Source organism: Rhipicephalus microplus, chromosome 1 (assembly GCF_043290135.1).
Source record: "Rhipicephalus microplus isolate Deutch F79 chromosome 1, USDA_Rmic, whole genome shotgun sequence".
Classification (NCBI taxonomy): domain Eukaryota; kingdom Metazoa; phylum Arthropoda; class Arachnida; order Ixodida; family Ixodidae; genus Rhipicephalus; species Rhipicephalus microplus.
The window spans coordinates 228,509,562-228,530,503 of NC_134700.1; the positions used below are offsets into that span (position 1 = coordinate 228,509,562).

The window sequence follows — 20,942 nt, forward strand, 5'->3', positions numbered from 1 at the left end:
GAACACTTCCAAGTGCACTGCAAGGAACGCGCACCGGCGTGCCAGTGATAGTCTAGGTGGTGTTGGTCGCACACGAACACTGTGACACGCAGTCGGCGTTTCAGGAGAAGTGTGTGCACAGACAGAGGGGGTTAAAATGCTTGTGTGCAGGGGTACCCTTTCTCAGTGGCCGAATAGCGTTCACCGCATCAAACACTTGACAGTCACACCGGCACCATCAGAGAGAGAAAAGACTTTATTGAACACAATGGGCCGGAAATTTGGTCTCGGTGGCTTTAGGTGACGGCTCGTATTGCCTGGATTCAGGTGGCATCCTTGGCCTGCCGGACGGCCCAGAGCTGGTCGTTCAGCTCTGGGCGTTGGAGGGCCGCCTCCCAGTGGCGGGGACGCCGACGAAGAAGGCCCCCCGCGGCTCCCGCAACTGGGGCGGCGGTCGAGGCTTCCTGTGATTTGGCCTTGGCGGCGGTGCATCGCGATTGGCAGTGTTTTCACGACTGTTTTCGCCGGCACATTTGCAGAGCATGTGGCTCAGGAGGCGTTGGGCTCAGCGTTGCTCTGTGCCCGCACACTTTACACATATCGGAAGGGTATAGGTTCGGGTAGATGTGGCGTACAACGACAGGGCTATAGGGTAGGAGTGGGTTTGGAGCAAGCGAAAGCTTACGGCCTGTTTAATTTCTCGTGCTGTGGCGGGAACCTACGCCTTTCGAGCCTGTAGTGTTGGGAGATATCACGGAACGTAAGAAGATCACCCCATAACCATTCCGATTCTTCTTTATCTTTCATCTCCTCCATCCCCCTCCCATGCGCAGGGTAGCAAACCGGCTGCCAACAGGCTGGTTAACCACCCTGTCGTTCTTTTCCTCCTATTTTCCTTCTTTCCTTTCCTTGCTGCGTGCCTATCAAAGTGTCTTGATTCATTCCGCTCTATCAAAATGTCTTGATCGCCCCGCTCACGGAGTCTGAGGTGGCGGCCACGTAGTGGGACACAGCTCGGTGCGTGAGACCCCGAACCGCGGCGTGGGCCGCCTGGTTCCCCGCGAGTGGAACGCTGGTGTGTGCCGGGGTCCATAGGAGGAAGAGAGTTGGAATTTGAGGTTGTGAGCACGACGCCGTGTCGCCATCCCCACACATTTGAAGGATGCGCGCCGCTTCCCGCGAGACACGGCCGCGCGCGAAACTGCGGGCTGCAGCCTGCAAGTCGCTTATCACAATTTCTGCATGCGGCGCTGCGGCGAGTGCTAAGGCTATCATAGCCTCTTCGGCCACCTCCGTGTGTCCCGTCGTTACCGTGGCGCTCGCGAGAGAATTGCCCTGATTGTCAAAAACCAGAGTTACGTGTGCTCCTCCCCCTTCTCCATATCTCGCGGCGTCTATACGTATACCACGTCCGTACTGTTACCAAACTTCTTTTGAAGCTGTCTAGCACGCTAGTTACGCCGTCCGACGTAATGCGTCGGGTGCCTATTCCTAGGAATCGGCAGAATGATCAAGCGGTCGCGGACTGGGGCAGGAACCTCTACCTTTTCTGCTTGCTGAGCGTGATATCTGATGCCCAGCGACTCAAGAATATGCCGACCCGTCTTTGATTTTCTTAAGCGTTCGTATTGCGCAACGTCATGAGCCTCAATTAACTCGTCAAGTTAGTTGTGAAGTCCTACCTCTAAATCTTGCGCCATCACAGTTTTGTTTTTAATTGCGTAGCATTTCTAGGCGAACTTCGGCGACTTTGATCGTATCTATCTATCTATCTATCTATCTATCTATCTATCTATCTATCTATCTATCTATCTATCTATCTATCTATCTATCTATCTATCTATCTATCTATCTATCTATCTATCTATCTATCTATCTATCTATCTATCTATCTATCTATCTATCTATCTATCTATCTATCTATCTATCTATCTATCTATCTATCTATCTAGCCGCTTACGTTTGGATGCTCTTGTGGTCACCCCATTTACCTGGCGTGAACCAAAATTAGCATGAGAGGGTAAGATGATATTACGAATACGACGCGCACTTGTCAAATTATGAATGATGTCCCAATCCCGTCGCGTACGGCGTCAAACATTTCCCGCCAGACAGTGGCACATAACCACAGGTGGGTATGTGCCGCTGGTATGCGGGTACGTGCCACAGGTGATTTACACTTGGTATTTGCTCAGGTGCTTCATTCAATCCGACACTACCTCTCTGCTCAGGAATGACGATAAACACACATGGGTAGTTTTAACGAGTGTTAAAATACCCGACGTCGATAGCGTCTACCCGACGAGTCCCAGATGGAATCGAACCCAAGCATTCTGGGTACCAAAAAAGCATTTTACCACAGAGCTACGCCAGGTCTCTGAACTACTTTTCAAATAGACGCTAATCTCCGTGAAACGTTAGTAGTGGTTTCAGTGGTGTCTACCCAATTTTATAAACATTATATATGTATTATTTTGATACAACCGTCTCGTCGGGTTAACGTCAGATGCGTTTAGTTGCCATGCGTTGAAGTTTATTCATGTAGCAGTGTCCAGGGTATGCATCTTCACGAGCATCAGGGCTTCATATAAGCTTCTCGTGTTTGCAAATATGAATCTTCCAGTTGGCATCGTTGCACAAGTGCAAACTACTGTTTATATAAACATCTGCAACTCTTCAACATATGTCTGTGTGTGTGTGACATTTGTACATTAATTCAGCGTCATTTCATGACGTGTCGCTCAATAAAAAATTGCAACACGGTCACCTTTCTTCCACATGCTTCGCATAACGTAGATTGCCAGTTACGTGGGATCTGCCGATTTTTTTTTTTAATTCGAAAGACTGCCCTTTGGCATAACAAGCATACATAAAAAAAAATTGGCAGATCCCACGTACAGTGGGATTCGATGATATGCGAAACACGAATGAGGGAGGGCGATAGGTCACTTTAAAATCAGCACAACGTTAATAGGCGGAAGTAAATTATGCTGTACATGACTTTCATTTCATAATTATCATGTTTGGACGTTGCATTTACTTTCGTCATGTATTAACGTCACCTGATACCAACCTTGGTAGATATGGAGCTAGCGAAACGGCCGCGAGCGTGCTATGAGCGTAGCATGTAGTCATGTTTTACATGAAAGGTATATTATGATTATCAGGTATGGCTGTGTGATTTACCTCCATCGTCTATTCACTTCCCGTAATACCTAATTTGGTACATGTGGAGCTAGCGCAACGGTGGCGAGCGCGTCATGAAGGACCCAATATACTCCGACGCAACGTTGACACATGCGCAGGCTCGGCGCAGCGACGCCACGCTAGCAAAACGCGAGCACTCTATAGAGTGACGCCAGGTGCAACCGGTGCGACTAGCGTCCGTCGGCGCGGCCCTGTGGCAACCGGCACGAAATGCGACATGCTGCATTTTGCGCCGACGACGTTTAGACAGCACCGCGTCTGGCTCTCTTCGTGACGGAGGGACGCCGTGTGCGCTCAAATGCGCATGCGTCAAAGCAACGCAGCGCGGCGTGCGCCTGCGAGTATATGGCATGGAGATCCACAATGAGGGTCAGCGGGCAGATCCACTGATCTCTACTAGGGGGATATCGGGGTGACGCATGTCGTCGAAGTGCAATGGCGCCTTGAGTGTGGCGTCTATTAATGTTCTTACATGACACGCATCTCATGATTCTCATGTTTGCACCAGTCGCATACCTTCGTCATCCTTTCACGTTACGTAATACCAAATTGTGGCATATGTGAAGGTAGTGAAACAGCCGTGAGCGCATCATAAGTGTGGGATGTAGTCATGTTGTTACATGACACGCATGTCATGATCATCATGTCTGGACGTGTAATTTACCTATGTCGTCCGTTCGCGTCACGTAATACCAAATTTGGTACATGTGAAGCTAGCGAAACGGCCGTGAGCGCATTATGAGCGTAACATGTAGTCATGTTTTTACATGACACGCATCTCATGATTATCATGTTTGCACCAGTCACATACCTTCATCATCCATTCACGTTCCGTAATACCGAATTCGGTTCATGTGAAACGGCCGTGAGCACATCATGAGTGTGGCATGTAGTCATAATGTTACATGACACGCATGCCATGATTTTGATGTTAGGGTCTATTGCTTGTGTTCGCCATGCAGCTATGCCATACCATACCAGTTTTGCCACATGCCATGTGAACGAAACCACCGCAAGAGCTGCAGGACCGTGAAATGTAAATAATGACATTCATGACAAAGATGTAATGATTTTCATGTCATGACCAGACTGTTATGTTCGTCATGCAGCCATGTTATATCATACAAAGTTTGGTATTGATGCCGTTATCAAAATGGCTAGGAAATCTAAATGTCATGGGTTGTTAGATAGATAGATAGATAGATAGATAGATAGATAGATAGATAGATAGATAGATAGATAGATAGATAGATAGATAGATAGATAGATACGCTCAAACTCGCCGAAGTTCGCCAAGAAATGCTTCGCATTTAACAACACAGGCTCATCACACATAAATAAACAAGTTACACTCATGCATAAAGAGGTGCCGACCAGTGCGGACGCGCGAAGATCGGCTCCTGCTTTCAAGAATGCTTTCCTGTGGTATTCACGAATTTGTCGCCGAGTTTTTACTCTCATCGTGTGCCTAAGTTCTTAAGAAATCAGCAGATACCACCTTTGTGCCGGTGAGTGGACTTTTAAACCGTTTTTTGGGACATTTTTACACGGCAACGCCACCGGGGGATTTAGGCCTAACCAAGGAGGCGATTGTCGCCGATGCGCCGGCCCGGCGCCAACGCGACTCAACGCTCTGCGCGTTCCAGTATCTGCAACTGAGAATGGAATACCAAGTAGATGGAGAGGACATCTCTCCAGAGGATTGCACGGAAAAAATGGGTTGGAAGGAAGCCGAAACGAGACGCTCAAGGAATAAGCAAGCCGCGGTTAGCGTTCCTGCTGCCAAGGGTTCGACCGAGGCCGGCGTTGCGGGAGACGCTCGAGCCAGTCGTAGTAGGTATGACACCAAGCATAAAATCGTGCGAGCTGGACGCATGCCGCCACTACCTAAGGACTTCAGCAAAATTGTGCTACGACCACGTGGAGGATTAAATATCTCGAGAATTGGCACTGGAGCCGTGGCAGACGCGATAGTACTGGCGGCCGGCGTCAAAGAGGAAGAGGCCATGCAGGACATCATCTGTTCCAACTTGCAGCAGAATATTAAGGTGGCAAGCACTCCGGACCAAGACAGAGCTTCAAGATACCTCAAGGTCAAGCAAATTGACATTGGAGGCAAAGTTTTCGAGGTTAGCGCGTACGCCGCGGCACCCCACGACACTTGTAAAGGAGTGATTCGCGGGATCCCCGTAAGCGATACTCAGGACATTTTGACCCGAAAGATTGTGAACGCGAACAACCCGCTCGCGCTGCAGGCGAAGAGAATCAAGGACACCGGGACAATCATCATAGCGTTCGAAGGACACAAGGTGCCCAGATTCGTGAGATATGGACATTCACTTTTGCAGTGCTCCCTTTACCGCAAGAACATCGATATTTGTTACGTCTGCGGAAAGCTGGGACATCGGGCTGACGTCTGTCCGAACCCAGCTGAAACAATCTGCAGAGGCTGCGAAATCAAGAACCCAGATAGCCTGCACCAGTGTAATCCAAGATGCAGGCTGTGCGACGGTCACCATCCCACGGCAGACAAGGAGTGCAAGAACAGGTTCTTAGGGCCATAAGTCGTCAGACGCAGACGTTGGGAAAGATCGCGAGCAGCGGCAGAAGCCCGGGACGCATCAATCACATCGAGTCCAGACATCAATGACAAGCAGCTTATACCAGCCTACGGGACCCAGAGCATCCAGACTACACAAGAACAGGAAAGGCGGCCCCACTCCAGGGGGAGGTCGCGTTCCAGAAGAGGTTCTAGACCCAAGGCCCGCTCCCAATCACGGGGGCGCTCGTGTTCTCAAGGTCACCATCAGGGTCGGGATCAGCCTGGGCGGCACCCAAACGGCCAGCTACCTGGCGTTCAGTTCGAGATCACGGCTTCACATCCGGGGAGGACGCCTGCAGTTACTTCGAAAGGCAGCTGGGCTGAGCGAGTGTGCAACGGCGGGGCAGAGGTGATGACAGGTAAGCTGCCAGAGCATGATAGAATTGCACAGCTAGAGCAAGAAAACGCGAGACTTACAAAATCAAATGAGAGGCTATCAGCTGAGTTAAAGGAAATAAAAATTCTTCTCACTAAGCTAACCAGCGCGCAATCTTCACAGCCAATGCCTCAGCCAGTTGATGTCCCTGTGGCTGAAAACGTGGGGGACTCGAGAACCGCGAAAAAGAGGGCAGTCATGGCAGAACACGTGGAAGCCAACCAAACGACCATGTCAGATATGAAAGAGGTGTTTGACACGCTCAGCAAAGTAGTAGCCAATCTTAGCGAGCAGATGGGTAGGCTACAATCAAGCGTGGCGGCACTGGAAGAGCATATGACTTTGCGCATTACAAAGGTCGAATCATATCTGCACAACACAGCAAGGCCTCCTCATGCACCAAGCTCACCCCTTCGGCCACCAATACTAGTGGTACCAAACCTGTCGACAGGTGCAGCATCAGGCTCTGGCCACCCATGTAATAACCATGATGGCAGCGCTACGTGAAGCATTTCGTATCTGGCAATGGAACTGTAGAGGTTACCTTAAAAAGAAGGCAACCCTGCAGCAGTATATCAGGAGCAGCCAAGAAAAGCCTCATATTATATTATTACAAGAGACCCTTTCACCGCAAGCAACGTTGCCTGGATTCCGGCCTGTAATAGGGGATACTGAAGGGAGGGGAGTCTGCACCTTCGTATGCAACAAACTAACGCACGTAACCCATGACCTCAAGATAGAAGCAGGCCGATTGGAACACGTCTTGGTAGAGATCGTGCCGGGTACCAGCAACCGTCAGAGCATTTTCATTCTTAATATATACAGCAGTCCAAAGGAACAAAAGCAAGGGTTCAAGATGGTTCTAAAGAAAGCTGTTAATATCGCCGGGGAATGTCCACTCGTCATAGCAGGTGATTTCAACGCCCCTCATCATACATGGGGTTACAAGTACAACACTGGGAAAGGAAATCGACTTTGGCAAAGTGCCAGTGAACTTGATCTCACCCTAATCACAGACCCCAGCCTACCAACAAGGCTTGGTACATCTTGCTGCAGGGATTCCACCCCGGACCTTACATTTGTAAGGAACATCAAGAAGGCCCAGTGGATGAACCTTGCTGTAGACCTAGGGAGTGACCACTGCATTCTTGCCACTACCTTCTCCGTGGAGCCTAAAAAGCAGAGAGAATTCCACTTCACAGACTGGGATAAGTTCAGGAAGATAAGGATGGAAAGGGAACAAGATGGCCACAGACAAGGCTTGGAGCAGTGGGTCAAACAGATTAAAGCTGACATCAAATCCGTCTCCTCCACCATTACCACAGATCTTCCGGTTGAAAGAATGGATAGCCGGCTTGCTCATCTTCTTGAGGCAAAGCAAGCACTACTGAACCGTTGGAAGGGTCAGCGCCTGAACCGAAGACTGAGGAAGAAGATAGCTGAGGTAAACAGATCAGTCGAGGAACATTGTCGCGCACTATCGAGGCAGCAATGGGACGAAATCTGCAACTCCGTCGATGGTCAGATGCGCAATGTCAAGACATGGAATATGTTAAAGCATCTCCTCAACGAAAACACCACCAAAACAAATCAAAAGCATGTCATCGCTCGAATTTTGCATAAAGAGATAGGGCGCACTACAGAACAGCAAGTTGTCCAGCAGCGCGTGCATAAGTACCTCCCAATCAAAAGAGGATTGGCACCACCAAGTAGACAGTACCAGGGCACGCCAAATCCAGGTCTTGAGGGCGACTTTAACATCGAGGAGATCAGAAGAGCCTTGCATGATCTCAACGGCAGGTCGGCCCCTGGTCCGGACGGTATATCAAACAAGGCCCTGCGTAACCTTGATGACGATTCAATTGAAACCCTGAGGGATATGATCAATTCAGCATGGAAAGAAGGCAGGGTGCCAGAGCAGTGGAAGCTGGCCAGCACGATCTTTATTCCTAAGCCAGGAAAGCCCCCTAACTTGGACAACATGAGGCCAATATCCTTGACATCATGTATCGGCAAGGTCGCAGAACATGCCATACTGCACAGGATAAACAAGTACTTATAAGATAACAACATATATACACACAATATGGTTGGATTCAGGGCAGGGCTATCCACACAAGATGCATTGAAGCTTATCAAACACCAGGTCATTGACAATGAAACCAGAGACGTGAGAGCCATTCTGTGCCTAGATCTAGAAAAAGCGTTTGACAACATCCACCATTCATTCATACTCGAAGCAATTTCCAAGCTTGGTCTAGGGAAAGCCTTCTATGACTACGTATGGTCCTTTTTTACAGATCGGAAAGCCGTGATGAAGATTGCAGATATCGAGACCGCAGAAATCGAACTAGAAGCAAGGGGCACGCCACAAGGGGCAGTGATTTCACCAATGCTGTTTAACATTGCCATGATTGGACTGTCAAAGAAATTATCGAGCATTGAAGGATTGAAGCACAGCATCTACGCAGATGACATTACCATCTGGTGCACAGGTGGAAACGAGGGGCAGATTGAGAGCGCTCTGCAAGAGGCGATTGACACCGTAGAAGACTACCTTCGCCCTTCCGGGCTCAAGTGCTCCTCGAGTAAGTCAGAACTTTTGCTTTATCGGACTGCACGCCGGGGACCAAAGCCCAGGGGATGGAAGCCGTTAAACCAGATAGACATCCATCTCCGTACAAATCAAGGGGATGCCATCCAGAGGGTCGACTCCATCAAAGTCCTGGGAATGCTGATAGAGTCTACCGGCGCCAACAGCAAATCTATAGCCAAGTTAACTCGGAAAACAGACAGTGCGGTGCACCTCATACGCAGAGTGGCCAACAAAAAAAAATGGGATCAAGGAAGACAACCTCATCAGGTTGATGCATGCGTTTGTTCTAAGTCACTTCACATACGAGGCAGCAATGCACAACTGGTCAAGAGCAGAGTCCTAGACACTGAATGTGCTCCTCAGGAAAGTTATCAAGAAGGTCCTGGGCCTACCCATACATACCAGCACCGAGCGTCTGCTTGAGCTTGGCATACACAACACGCTCGAAGAAATAGCAGAAGCCCAAGAGAGAGCACAGTTTGCAAGGTTATCTACTACAAGGTCGGGGAGAATGATCCTGCAGGAGCTGGGCCAAAACCCAATAGCAATCAGACGCAATTACAATGATATCCCTGACAACATCAGGGAGACTATCACGGTATCTCCTATACCGAGAAACATGCATCCAGAACACAACGTCGGAAGAAGAGTAGCGAGGGCCAGGACTATACTTCGTCAAGTCTCAAACGAGGAACGAGGGGTCGTATTTGTTGATGCGGCTTCCTACGCCAATGGGAAAGCGTTTGTGGCAGTGGTAGTCGATGGGGCTGGCCATGTCGTCAACTCAGCGACGGTCAGGACGAAAGACCCAATCGTTGCGGAACAAGTGGCCATCGCCTTAGCACTCAAGATGGATAACATTGAAGTGGTCTACAGTGATTCCATGGCAGCACTACGGGCGTTCGCCAAGGGGACGGTCTGTGAACAAACGCTAAAAATACTGCAAGGCAAGAACATAACACATCATCTTCTGAGTTGGTTCCCAGCTCACCTTGGACAAATCAACGATTCCCCTCCCAATCTCAACGAAGCAGCACACGAGGCGGCGCGAGAACTCTCCAACCGCGCCACCTTGGGGATGCGTTCTAGCGGTGAAGGGGATAATCGGGAAATTCTTACAACATATAACGAGCTCACTAAACATTTCTACCTGTCTAGAAGGATTTTTCCTCCACTTCACAAAAATCTAACCCGGCCCCAAGCACTTACATTAAGGCTTTTGCAAACGCGGATGTGCCCTACTTTGAAAATGTTACACATCATGTACCCTGACCTATATCCAAGTAATCTTTGTCCACATTGTGGGGAAATAGCTTCATTAGAACACATGCTCTGGCAGTGCACCAAATTCGCTCATTTATCGCACATCACCTCTGCCAGATGGGAGGCGGCAATCCGCAGCTCATCCTTGGCAGATCAGCTCTGGGCTGTCCACCAAGCCCGCGAGGCGGCTGAGGAGCTTGGCATCTCAGTCCCCACGTGGGAGCTGCCCGCAACACAGTGATCTGTGTTTTGGAGGACCAAATAAAAGTTTATCCAATCCAATCCAATCATGCATAAAGTACACCATCACAAGCACGAGTTGAACTCGGGCCTTCTCAGAATCAACGAGTTCGTATCCGAGTTTATGCGTCGATCAGTTTGATTGACATACGCCCGCGGTGAATATCGAGTCCGCCCACCACTTTTGCTCTTGCCGTGGAGCAGTGCTCTCGACGGGACGCCAGCGAGCACACAGTTCATCTACCAGCTTCATCGGGCAGACTATGAATACAGGCACGCAGAAGTAAAAGTTATGTCCCGCCGCGAGCCCTTGCGGTTCAGTCGCTGTTCCTGCGCATGTGCCGTAACACGAGCCGCCATTCGCGTTCGCGGCCCGTCCGCAGAAAATTCGCAATAACGCGCGCTGATCGCAGCCCGCGAGACCCACGAAGTGCTGTGTGTAGCTTCCGTGCATCTGTGTTTGCGGTCAGGGCGAAAGTTCCTAGACTTTTGCGTAGGGGGAGCAAACGCTATTCTAAAACTCATATGGCGCCCACAACTAAGGCAACGCCCGCAATACTTCCGAACGCTATTCTAAACTTCTCTATGCCTCGTATTCAATTTCACCGCGCTCGTGACATATCCAATAACAGCCGCGTTGCCGACAAGATGCGAGCGCCAATGGTGACCACCTGTTCTTATATTTATCAGCAATAATTGATAGAAGCGAAAGCTTGCTGCGGGTGCAGCTTTGCTGCCTTCGAGAGTGCAAATTTCGATGATGGTGGTGGAACGAAAAAGCTTGTGCGAGAGAGCACGTACATGCGTCCATGAACGCGCCTGTGGGAGGCGTGTGCTTAGTCGGCAAAAATGCAGCATGGCAATCACGCTCACGTCGCTGCACTTCTAAAATTTTGATTGAGTGGCAGCGCTGACGTGCGCACACGCGTAGGGAGCCTTCAAGTGCGCGCGTCTCCGTGATGAGCGCACATGAAGGCTCTCTACGCACGCGGTGTTTCTTTGATAACCGCCCGAAATGTCCCACATGCGTTTCCAACGCCACACGCGTTCGTGTAGCCATTTTTTTTCAGCGCTGTTATCACGTGCTCCGCACTACTGTCTTCAATCCACGGCCACCGCAAGCGAGCTCGTCGCAAACTCGGCTGCCCGAGAAGTTCGGGCCTATAGAGTTTCATTCAATATTACCTAGAGAGGAATCTGGTGCTCCGATCGTGTACACTCATGGGAATTATGGGAAGTACAGGCGTCGGATTGGATCGCGTTAGCCAGTGAACTGTCTACGGATTTTTTCTACAGTTTCAGTTTCGTTCTTCGCGTACATTGGGTAGTAAGGTGGGTGCAAAGGACTGAATCTGCACCTTTGTTGTTCAGGGCCGCTGAAAACTGCTAGGCCTCTCAATTTACTGCAACGCTAGAGCTGTATAAGTCGTGTTTGACAGTTTAAGCGAAGCGTCATTTACTTACCGCTGCGCATAGATGTAGAGCCCCATGCCAATGCAGGATATTACATCGAGTTCACGTTTGTTGTTAGTGCGTCTTGCCAAAACTCGTTTAAATCAACTGCACAACGACGGCGACGTGAAGTAGACGCTCGGCCACGCTCTTTCGACTCGACATGACAACAAAACGAGAGGTGCGTTGGGGGCAGACCACTTGAACAGCCACACATGGCGTAGCAGCAGACGAAACGTTAAGTGTTCCTCACTTAATTCTGCGTTGTTATTTCTATAAGTAGATATTGCGTACTTTCGAGGAAAATACAAGAATGTTTTTTAATGTTGTAGAGAATAAATCATTACACCTTGATGCCAAATCTGGAACGCAATGGCAGAGAAATGCAAACCCTGGTGGTTAAATTTGTCCGGGTTTCACTTCTACGTCTAGTCACAAAAACCTTTTGAAATAAAGTTTGTGTACAAAAAAATGAGGCAAGTTTCAATTAGACATAACTTTATATCGCTTTGTTTTACACTCGGTAAATAAGCACCGCAAATCTCAAGAACGTGATTTATCCGGAACAGATCCGAAGCCTGTACTTCCCATGATTCCCAAGGGTGTACAAGCGCCGCTGAAGGCATAGCGTTTTCTAATATACACCAGAGGGAACTTTGGCGCTAGTGTTATGGGAGCTGCAACGCACAGCGCTTCAGCGAGCATGGGAATGATGGCTAGTACACAGATTTGTCTTATCTTTGTACTTCTGGCCTGCTTTTGGCTCCGTGTGTGTTCTTGTGGCTTGGAGCTGTTTTCTCACGAAACAAACATCATCAAATGTTCAGCGGTTGTGCTTCACCGTCTTATTCTTTTAGATTTACCTTTCCAAATCGGGTCACGAAGTTCAAAAGGGTTGAATATTTCTTACAGAACAAAACCGAAACACAGCAATGAACGAAGCCGCAAGTACGAAGACTGGCAAATGTGTGTACTACCCATCATTCCCATGGTCGCTGAACGATCGCAGCGACAGAGTCCCTAGTTAATTTTAGGAAACTCTATGGCTGAAGGAGCCCGCGTAGACACTACAGCGCCAGATTCCCCTCTAGGTAGTATTGTATGAAACTCTATGTTCAGGTTATCCTGCATTGCACTTCTGGCGTCGTGCCGGGTGGCGCATAATACGGCCTCGCGAGTCGCATGCGGCCGCAAGCTGTAGGTCTGATCATCTTTTAAACGATCAAATTAATCATTTGTGTTCACAATTTCCTATGATTTGTGCTTGATTTTCCTGTAAGATATAATAATGGGCATTCTGCCAGGAGTGATTTCGAAACTACAATGCTCAGGTGTTGATATATGTATTATTTTCTTGCAATCTTGTGAGTGGCATTATGTGATACCTTCTCTGCGTCGGTTGTCGAAATAGCGTGTGAATCAAAAGGGGGAATCCAAAAAGTCTTCATATGCCAAAACAGTATTTGGCCGGGCAGTGAAACTGTCGTTTTTGCGTGTTAAGGTGCAACAGTGTTCACTCTCTTGTTCAATCAATGAAACACGTCGGGTCTCGAAAGAACATTTCCAGAGTGATTTTATAGGGCATTTTCAGAGTTCACTCGGGGCAATTCACCATAAGTATGAGGTCCTTTTATTTGTTTCTGCATTTACCTCTCATAAAAAAAGCTGCCTCCATGGCCTGCACTCGAACCTGTGCCCTCTAATGCCACACCAAGCCGAATATCATAGCCACTATGGGGGTTACTTATTTGAGGATGGCGGGCACTAACTTTTTTTATTGTACATAGAAGACAAAAATAATTGCTATCATAATGACTTTAAAAAGTTCTGAACCTAAACAAAATCTTAAAAGAGGTGTGACAATTTGCTACATTTTTCAGTATGGAGGAAGCTTAAACGTGAAAGAGCTTTTATAACGTCCCTTTTCTAACAAAAATGCTTGCATGAGAAAAACAAATGGTCTATTATAGATAATAGAGAATAACCAAGTGAACTTTAAGCCTAAAACGCGTTTCAACTTGCCTATCATTAGCATGATCTGATATTTGCGTAATTAGGCGTCTTTTTCTCTTGAGAGCTTAAGTATCGCTTTCACAACAGCGTTGTGAGGCGTGAAAGGCACTTACCGGATATAACAACTGAAAGTGTCAATAAACGTATCCTCAAATCATTTCCCATGGCACTTTGTTTTAAGGTATAATTTTGTATTTTACTGTGTCATCACGCTAGAAGTAATCCTAAAAAAGATAGTATACGTAATAATTAGCATTTTGTATGTATTCAAATGTATTCGACTTTATGTATTTTCTCGTTCATTTATTATGAAACTTACAAATTGACACCATCACTAGCTGCGTTGACGAACACTCGGATTCATCAGACGTAACTTATATTTGCCTCATTCTGCTACAAAACTCTTAGCTCGCAATACACAAGTCTGTTCTAAACTTGACTAGGCTTAGCACATTTGGAGCCCTCACAAGACTTACCTCAAACATAACCATCAGTATCTTCAAAACAAAAGTGTCCGTTTCATAACAGAGAATTATTCTTGCACATCTACTATGAATAAAGTGAAAATTTCACTTAAGTGGCCTTCTTTAAAACCACTCAGACTGCTGTCCCTCTTTCACTTCCCTCTTTCCCTCTTTCACCGTAATTACGTACTATAACGATTCTCAGCTGTCTGTCTTTGTTCCTTTATTAAACCTGCCCATGAGCCATGAGTTCTAATTAGCAAATTTCTTTTCTCGAACTTACCTATTTTTACATGAACCTTTATTTCTTGCTGTTATTCACTCAAATCAACTGCCTTACAATATCGCCTGTATAACAAACCACCTCAAACTTACATATAAAGCATCAACGATATATCTGAATGACTTCGTATTACGTTGATTGATATGTGGGGTTTAACGTCCCAAAACCACCATATGATTATGAAAGACGTTGTAGTGAAGGGCTCCAGAAACTTCGACCACCTGGGGTTCTTAAACGTGCGCCCAAATCTGAACATACGGACCAACAGCATTTCCGCCTCCATCGGAAATGCAGTCGCCGCCGCCGGGATTTGATCCCACGACCTGCGGGTGAGCAGCCGAGTACCTTAGCCACTAGACTATCGTGGCGGGGCCTTCGTATTACGTTCTCAGATGTATATGTGCTTATAGTAATTTATTTAGGACACAGCATACAATATACAGAAATTCAGTCTCGTTTGTTCTTGCGTTACGTTTTTCATTTTTGGGCAGTTTGTCCTAATAACTGCTTTTCTGTGCTTTTTTAAATTGTTATATGTTATTTATTTTTTGAAACCTTTCTTTGTTTAGTTTTTGTGGTTAAATTTCATTTTATGCGTGTATGCTGCTCTACCCTCTCCTACTCGCATCTGATGCCCATGGGTGTTTAGGGTACGTGAATAAATAAAATTCAGTAAAGAAAACTTCATGAAATGAATATTGACTCGTACTCGCCGCACTTGCGTCGATAGGCAGTGCAGCGCTTGTTGCGTAAACAAAAATGCATACTAAAATTTCCAGCTATATTTTTCGACGTCGAAACACATGTAGAAAGCACTCACTGTGTAGCAAATAATGTCTTTGCCCTATGAATGTGCCTATTGGGGTGACATCGCAGTGTATTCACGACAACGCACCAGACCTAGGGTTGAACTAAATATGTGTGCGAATTTCACATGGACACGGGGAAATGGTCAAGATGGTCAGTTTGTTATTACTATGCCTAAATAATATTGAGTCGGCGATAAACAAACTTATACATCTAAATTAATTACATGTGGTTCTCCAATTATTATCGCCGTGAAGATCAATGCAGGCGTGGCTTGTGGGATAGAGAATTTGATAATGCACCTTAGCCGACAATCATCTGACTGCTTGTCACTTTTGGTTACGACGCGAATATAGAATGACACTTGTTGCACGCATTTCATTTAACATTTTCATTAGTATACGTTCTACGTTTTAGCGAGCATGCTTAGAATTGATAATATAAGATAGGTGTGAATTTTTAAAAGACAATATTCTGAAGTAACTTGAGAGTGAACTAAATAATGTAGCACATTTAGAACACACACACTTTCTTTTTCCCTGCTTGAATAAACTCTAAGTACGCGAAGAAATTTCCTAAGGCAAGTAGTGGTCCCCTAACGCAATGCAAAATGTGACATTCTTTCTTGTAAACAGTCATTGTAATGGTCATAATGTTTAGAGAATACTTCAGAGAATTGTTTCAATACTATATCTGTGAAAGCTCAAGAAAGTTAATAAGGTTCTTGGCACCGCAGAAGTTTTGCAGAAATAGCCAGTTTTTTTTTTTTTACATCGGCAGCAATTTTGTCTTGTGTTCTCTTTAATGTAAATCAAGTCAAATGAAGTTTATTGGAATGTAAGTTTAAAAAACCGTAAATATATACAAGTTTTATTTTCATTTTTATTTTGTTGTACCTGCGTTATCACAAATTCTTTGTCGCATTCTTTTCGAGAAGATTAAAATAAAAAAACAACTTTTTCCACAAATATCTGTTTTTTGAATTCAGGTTGCCCCCTAACAACTTTAGAAAGCTGCCTGTCTGACGTCGAGCTTTAGCCAAACCGGCACTCGGACACACGGAGATAACTCCAGCTTTGACAAAATTCAAGGCCTCACCTGTTTTGAAGAAGCAGTATAATCCAATTTCAAGTACCCCGGCGTAGTAGGGTGCTCAGGCACTATTGAACCTTCGAGGCTTTCGACAAATAGTGCTGAAGGAAGCTAACTGTTGCTTAGACATTCTAAAGGCAATTAAATTGGACGACAGTGCACTTTTGTAGAGCATTGTGTGCAATATTCAGGAAAAAAAAAACCGTGCAGGTCAACTCTGTAGTTTAACCATCAGCAGCAACGTGAAAAATTATCCAACAAAACGTAGAATGTTCTAGCGGTATCTATATGAACTTGCAGCCATCTGCGTTATTGTTCGCAGCGCTGCTGCTACCCAAAGACGCCACTTCGCATTGTGATGTTGCTGCCGTGGTGCAAAAGAGTCTTGTGAAGCTTCCATTGTGAACGCTTATAACAATGCAATAATAGGAAGTATATTGAACAGTCCAATCGTACTGCATAAAGAAGCCCGTTAGCTGTTTTTTTCCGCACAAAGAACAAAAAAGAAAATAAAAAAAACTAATGCCAGGCTTGCGTGGAACGCGCCACACAGTCAGAGCGAAAGCTGGAAGAGCGGCTTTTCAGAACCTTTTTTAAAACCATCTTTGGGTAACTGCTTCAGGCACACATGCATGGTGCCCACTACCGCATAAATAATAATTTTTCTGTTATAGAGATGCATGCATTCACCATGAAATCCTTATACATTTTTAAGAGAAGCGTGGTACCCGCTACACGCCTGCAAGGAATTTTCGCATTTTTTCATGCTGTGGCTGACCATGATGCAGAAGTATGCCTGAGGATTTTATAATGGGTTGAAGCAGTCGATGATCGAATCGTAGGGCAGTTCACATTGTGTGACGCCTGGTCGTTTCTTTGTTGTTCTAAAATGCTTTATTACTGATATTAACGTGATTCCTTTCCCGACGTCAAGCCTACCTAAGGCCAATTCTATAGCCATGGAGTTTGAATCACCACCGTGGCTCATGGGTACAGTTCTGAGCTGGCACGAAAAAGATTCGGGTTCGAATTCAATTTGTCTGGGGTGTTTTTTATGTGTTTAGATTTTTTTATTTCGCGCGAAAACGGGTAAGGGTATACTGCTGGCGGTGGACAACTACGGCACATGCAATCCTTGTGATCTCATAACAGCTTTCACTGTGTAAAAAAAGTCACAGCTTATCCATGGGGTGAATGGTGATTAGACCGTCAATCCATTCATCTTTTATACATACGTACATACATACATACATACATACATACATACATACATACATACATACATACATACATACATACATACATACATACATACATACATACATACATACATACATACATACATACATACATACATACATACATACATACATACATACATACATACATACATACATACATACATACATACATACATACATACATACATACATACATACATACATACATACATACATACATACGTCCAATTTCAAAGCCATGAGAGCCTTTCAAAATCGGGACATGGCTTGACAACGGCCTGAAAGCCTTGAATGGTCGTAAGGCATTATTCACATCCACTCTGTGAAAAAGTTTAGGTATGACTGCACAATGCAGAAGGGTTCTTTTGGTTGATCTCACTTGTAGATACGAAAATTTTTTTCTGATCAGCACAATACCATGAGTGGCGGCTTATTTAAGTGACGGAAATACAGTCCCCTGGCTTATGCGATCAACGAAGACTGTGCATGATACTATTCATTTATTATACAATCCAATTGAGAATCATTTCTCATGTGTGTGTGCAGTATAGCAGAAGCACGCTGAAAAGGAAAGTGCATACGTTCAGAAGTACAGGTAGTGTAAGTCAGACGTGTATGTATTAAAAATTTGCCCCCCTTTCACACCAAGATGACCACCTCTGGACAGAAAGAGCTATCATAACGACAATATTGATTGTCGCCGTGAAAAGAAGTAAGATCCAATCACTAAAAAAATTGCCTGATCCCACGTACAGTGTGAATTGATGATATGCGAAGCACGAATAAGGAAGGTTGATATGTCACTTTAAAATCCCACAATAACGTTACGAAGTGGTGGTAAATTATGCCGTACATTACTTCTGCTTCGTGATTATCCTGCTTGCACCAGTCACATATCTTCGTCTTTCATTGACGTCACGTAACACCATATATGGTATATGTGGAGCTAGCGAAACCCCCGCGATCAAGTGCATCATGCAGGGCCCAATATACTCCAACGTGACGTTGACGCGCACGTACTCTGGGCACAGCGACGCTATACGTTAGCAAAACGCGAGAACTCTATAAGTCTCACGCCAAGCATGACCGGCGCGACCAGCGTCCATTAGCGCGGCCCGATGGCAACCGGTGCGAAATGCGACATGCTGCATTTCGCACCGATGCATTACCCAGACAGCACTGCGTCTGCCTCTTTTCGTGATGGAGGAACGCTGGACGTGCTGAAACGCGCATGCGTCAAAGCAACGCAGCGCGGCGCGTGCCTGCGAGTGTATGGCATGCAGATCCACAATGAAGGTCAGAGGGCAGATCCACTGATCTTTACTAGGAGGATATCGGCGCCTGGCGTGGCGTCGCTGGCGTGACGCAATAAAACGAACGCTACGTGACGCGATAAAACGAAGTGTATTGGCGCCTTGAGTGTGCGTGCATTAATGTACTTACATGACACGCATCGCATCATTATCACGTTTGAACCAGTCTCATACTTTCGTCATCCATTCACGCGCCGTAATACCAAATTTTGGCATATGTAAAGGTAGCGAAACGGGTGCGAGCGCATTATGAGTGTGGTACGTAGTCATGTTGTTACATGACACGCATGTCATGATCATCATGTTTGGACGTGTTATTTACCGATGTCGTCCGTTCGCGTTACATAATACCGAATTCGGTACGTGTGAAGCTAGCGAAACGGCCGCAAGCGCATCATGAGCGCAGCATGTAGTCATGTTTTTACATGACACGCATCTCATGATTATCATGTTTGCACCATTCACATACCTTGTCATCCATTCACATTTCGTAATAACGAATTTGGTTCATGAGGAGCTAGCGAAATTAACGCGAGTGCATTATGAGCGTGGCAGGTAGGAATGTCGTTACATGACACGCATATCATACTTTTTATGTTAGGATCTGTCGCCTGTGTTGGCTATGCAATCATGTCATACCATACCTGTTTTGCAACATATCATGTGAGTGAAACCACCGCGAGAGCAGCATGACCATGACATGTATATCAAGACATTTATGACATACATGTCACGATTTTCATGTTACGAATAGTCAGTTATGTTCGTCATACAAAGTTTGGTATGATACCATTATAGAAACGGCCAGGAGAGCTAAATGTTGTAGACACACACACACACACACACACACACACACACACACACACACATATATATATATATATATATATATATATATATATATATATATATATATATATATATATATATATATATATATATATATATATATATATATATATTATGTGAAGCTTGCGCATGGAAAGTGACTGGGTTGTAATTTTTTATTGAGCGAAACGATACAAACTGGCGCTTAAGATATGTACAAATGCATGCACAGACACACGTCAAATAGCTATGTTTTTATAATCAGTTGTTTACAGTTGCGTAACGATGCCAACAGCAACACGGATATTAGCTACACCAGAAGTGGTAAGCTGATCTGAAGTGCTGGCTCTCGCGAGGGCACCCCTGGACACTGCTACATAACTCAACTTCAGCGGATGGCACCACGTTAACCCCATATGACGGCTGTATCATAGGAGTACATGTGTAATGTTTATGAAATTAGATAGCCAGCACTGCAACTAGAATTGAAGTTTCATGAACATAGGGTTTATTTTAAAAGTAATTCTGAGACCAGACGTGGCTCTACGCATGGTGACTAACCGCAGTTGTCGTTAATCTGACGTGACGCCTGTATCAAAAGAGTACATATGTAATGCTTATAAAATTGGACAGGCCGCACTGCAACCACTATTGACGTTTCACGAAGACTAGCGTCTATTTGAATGTAGTTCCAAGAATTCGCGTAACTCGGAGGTAAAATGCTTCATTTCTACTCAGAATGCTTGGGTTCGATTCCAGCTGGGACCCTGACATTTTTTTTTTTTTTTGCATTCTTCGGGTCAACGCTACCGATGACGGGTATTTATAAAAGCTCACGTGTTAAAACTTCCTATGTGTGTTCTCGTCGTTCCTGAGGAAAAACTAAGTGTCAATCAACTGTGGCACATATTGGCATACCAGCGGCACATACCCGCCCGTGGGTATGTGCCACTGTCTAGCGGAAAGTTTTATTATGTCTTGTCCAGTGCGTCATATTCGTCAAACCATCTTACCCTACCATGCTAATTTTGGTTTACGCCAAGTTAAGGAGGTGACCACGAGAGCACCCAAACGTAAGCGGCTAGATAATAGATAGATAGATAGATAGATAGATAGATAGATAGATAGATAGATAGATAGATAGATAGATAGATAGATAGATAGATAAATAGATAGATAGATAGAT

At 45.7% G+C, this 20,942-nt stretch overlaps 1 protein-coding gene and 1 long non-coding RNA gene across 2 annotated transcripts in view; one reads left to right on the forward strand and one right to left on the reverse strand.

Annotated features, from left to right (window-relative positions):
- The window catches only part of LOC119159564 (lysosomal acid glucosylceramidase), a 34,004-nt gene extending 17,315 nt beyond the window's left edge, over positions 1 to 16,689 (reverse strand). Inside the window, exons 1-2 of the mRNA XM_037412366.2 lie at positions 16,381 to 16,689; positions 13,842 to 13,952 (exon numbers count right to left, since the gene is read on the reverse strand). Coding sequence (XP_037268263.2) covers positions 13,842 to 13,893 — 52 coding nt within the window. The 5' untranslated portion in view covers positions 13,894 to 13,952; positions 16,381 to 16,689. The remainder of the gene's footprint in view (positions 1 to 13,841; positions 13,953 to 16,380) is intronic.
- LOC142810692 (uncharacterized) overlaps positions 1 to 20,942 on the forward strand; it is a 272,930-nt gene that overhangs the window by 202,904 nt on the left and 49,084 nt on the right. The window lies entirely within an intron of this gene.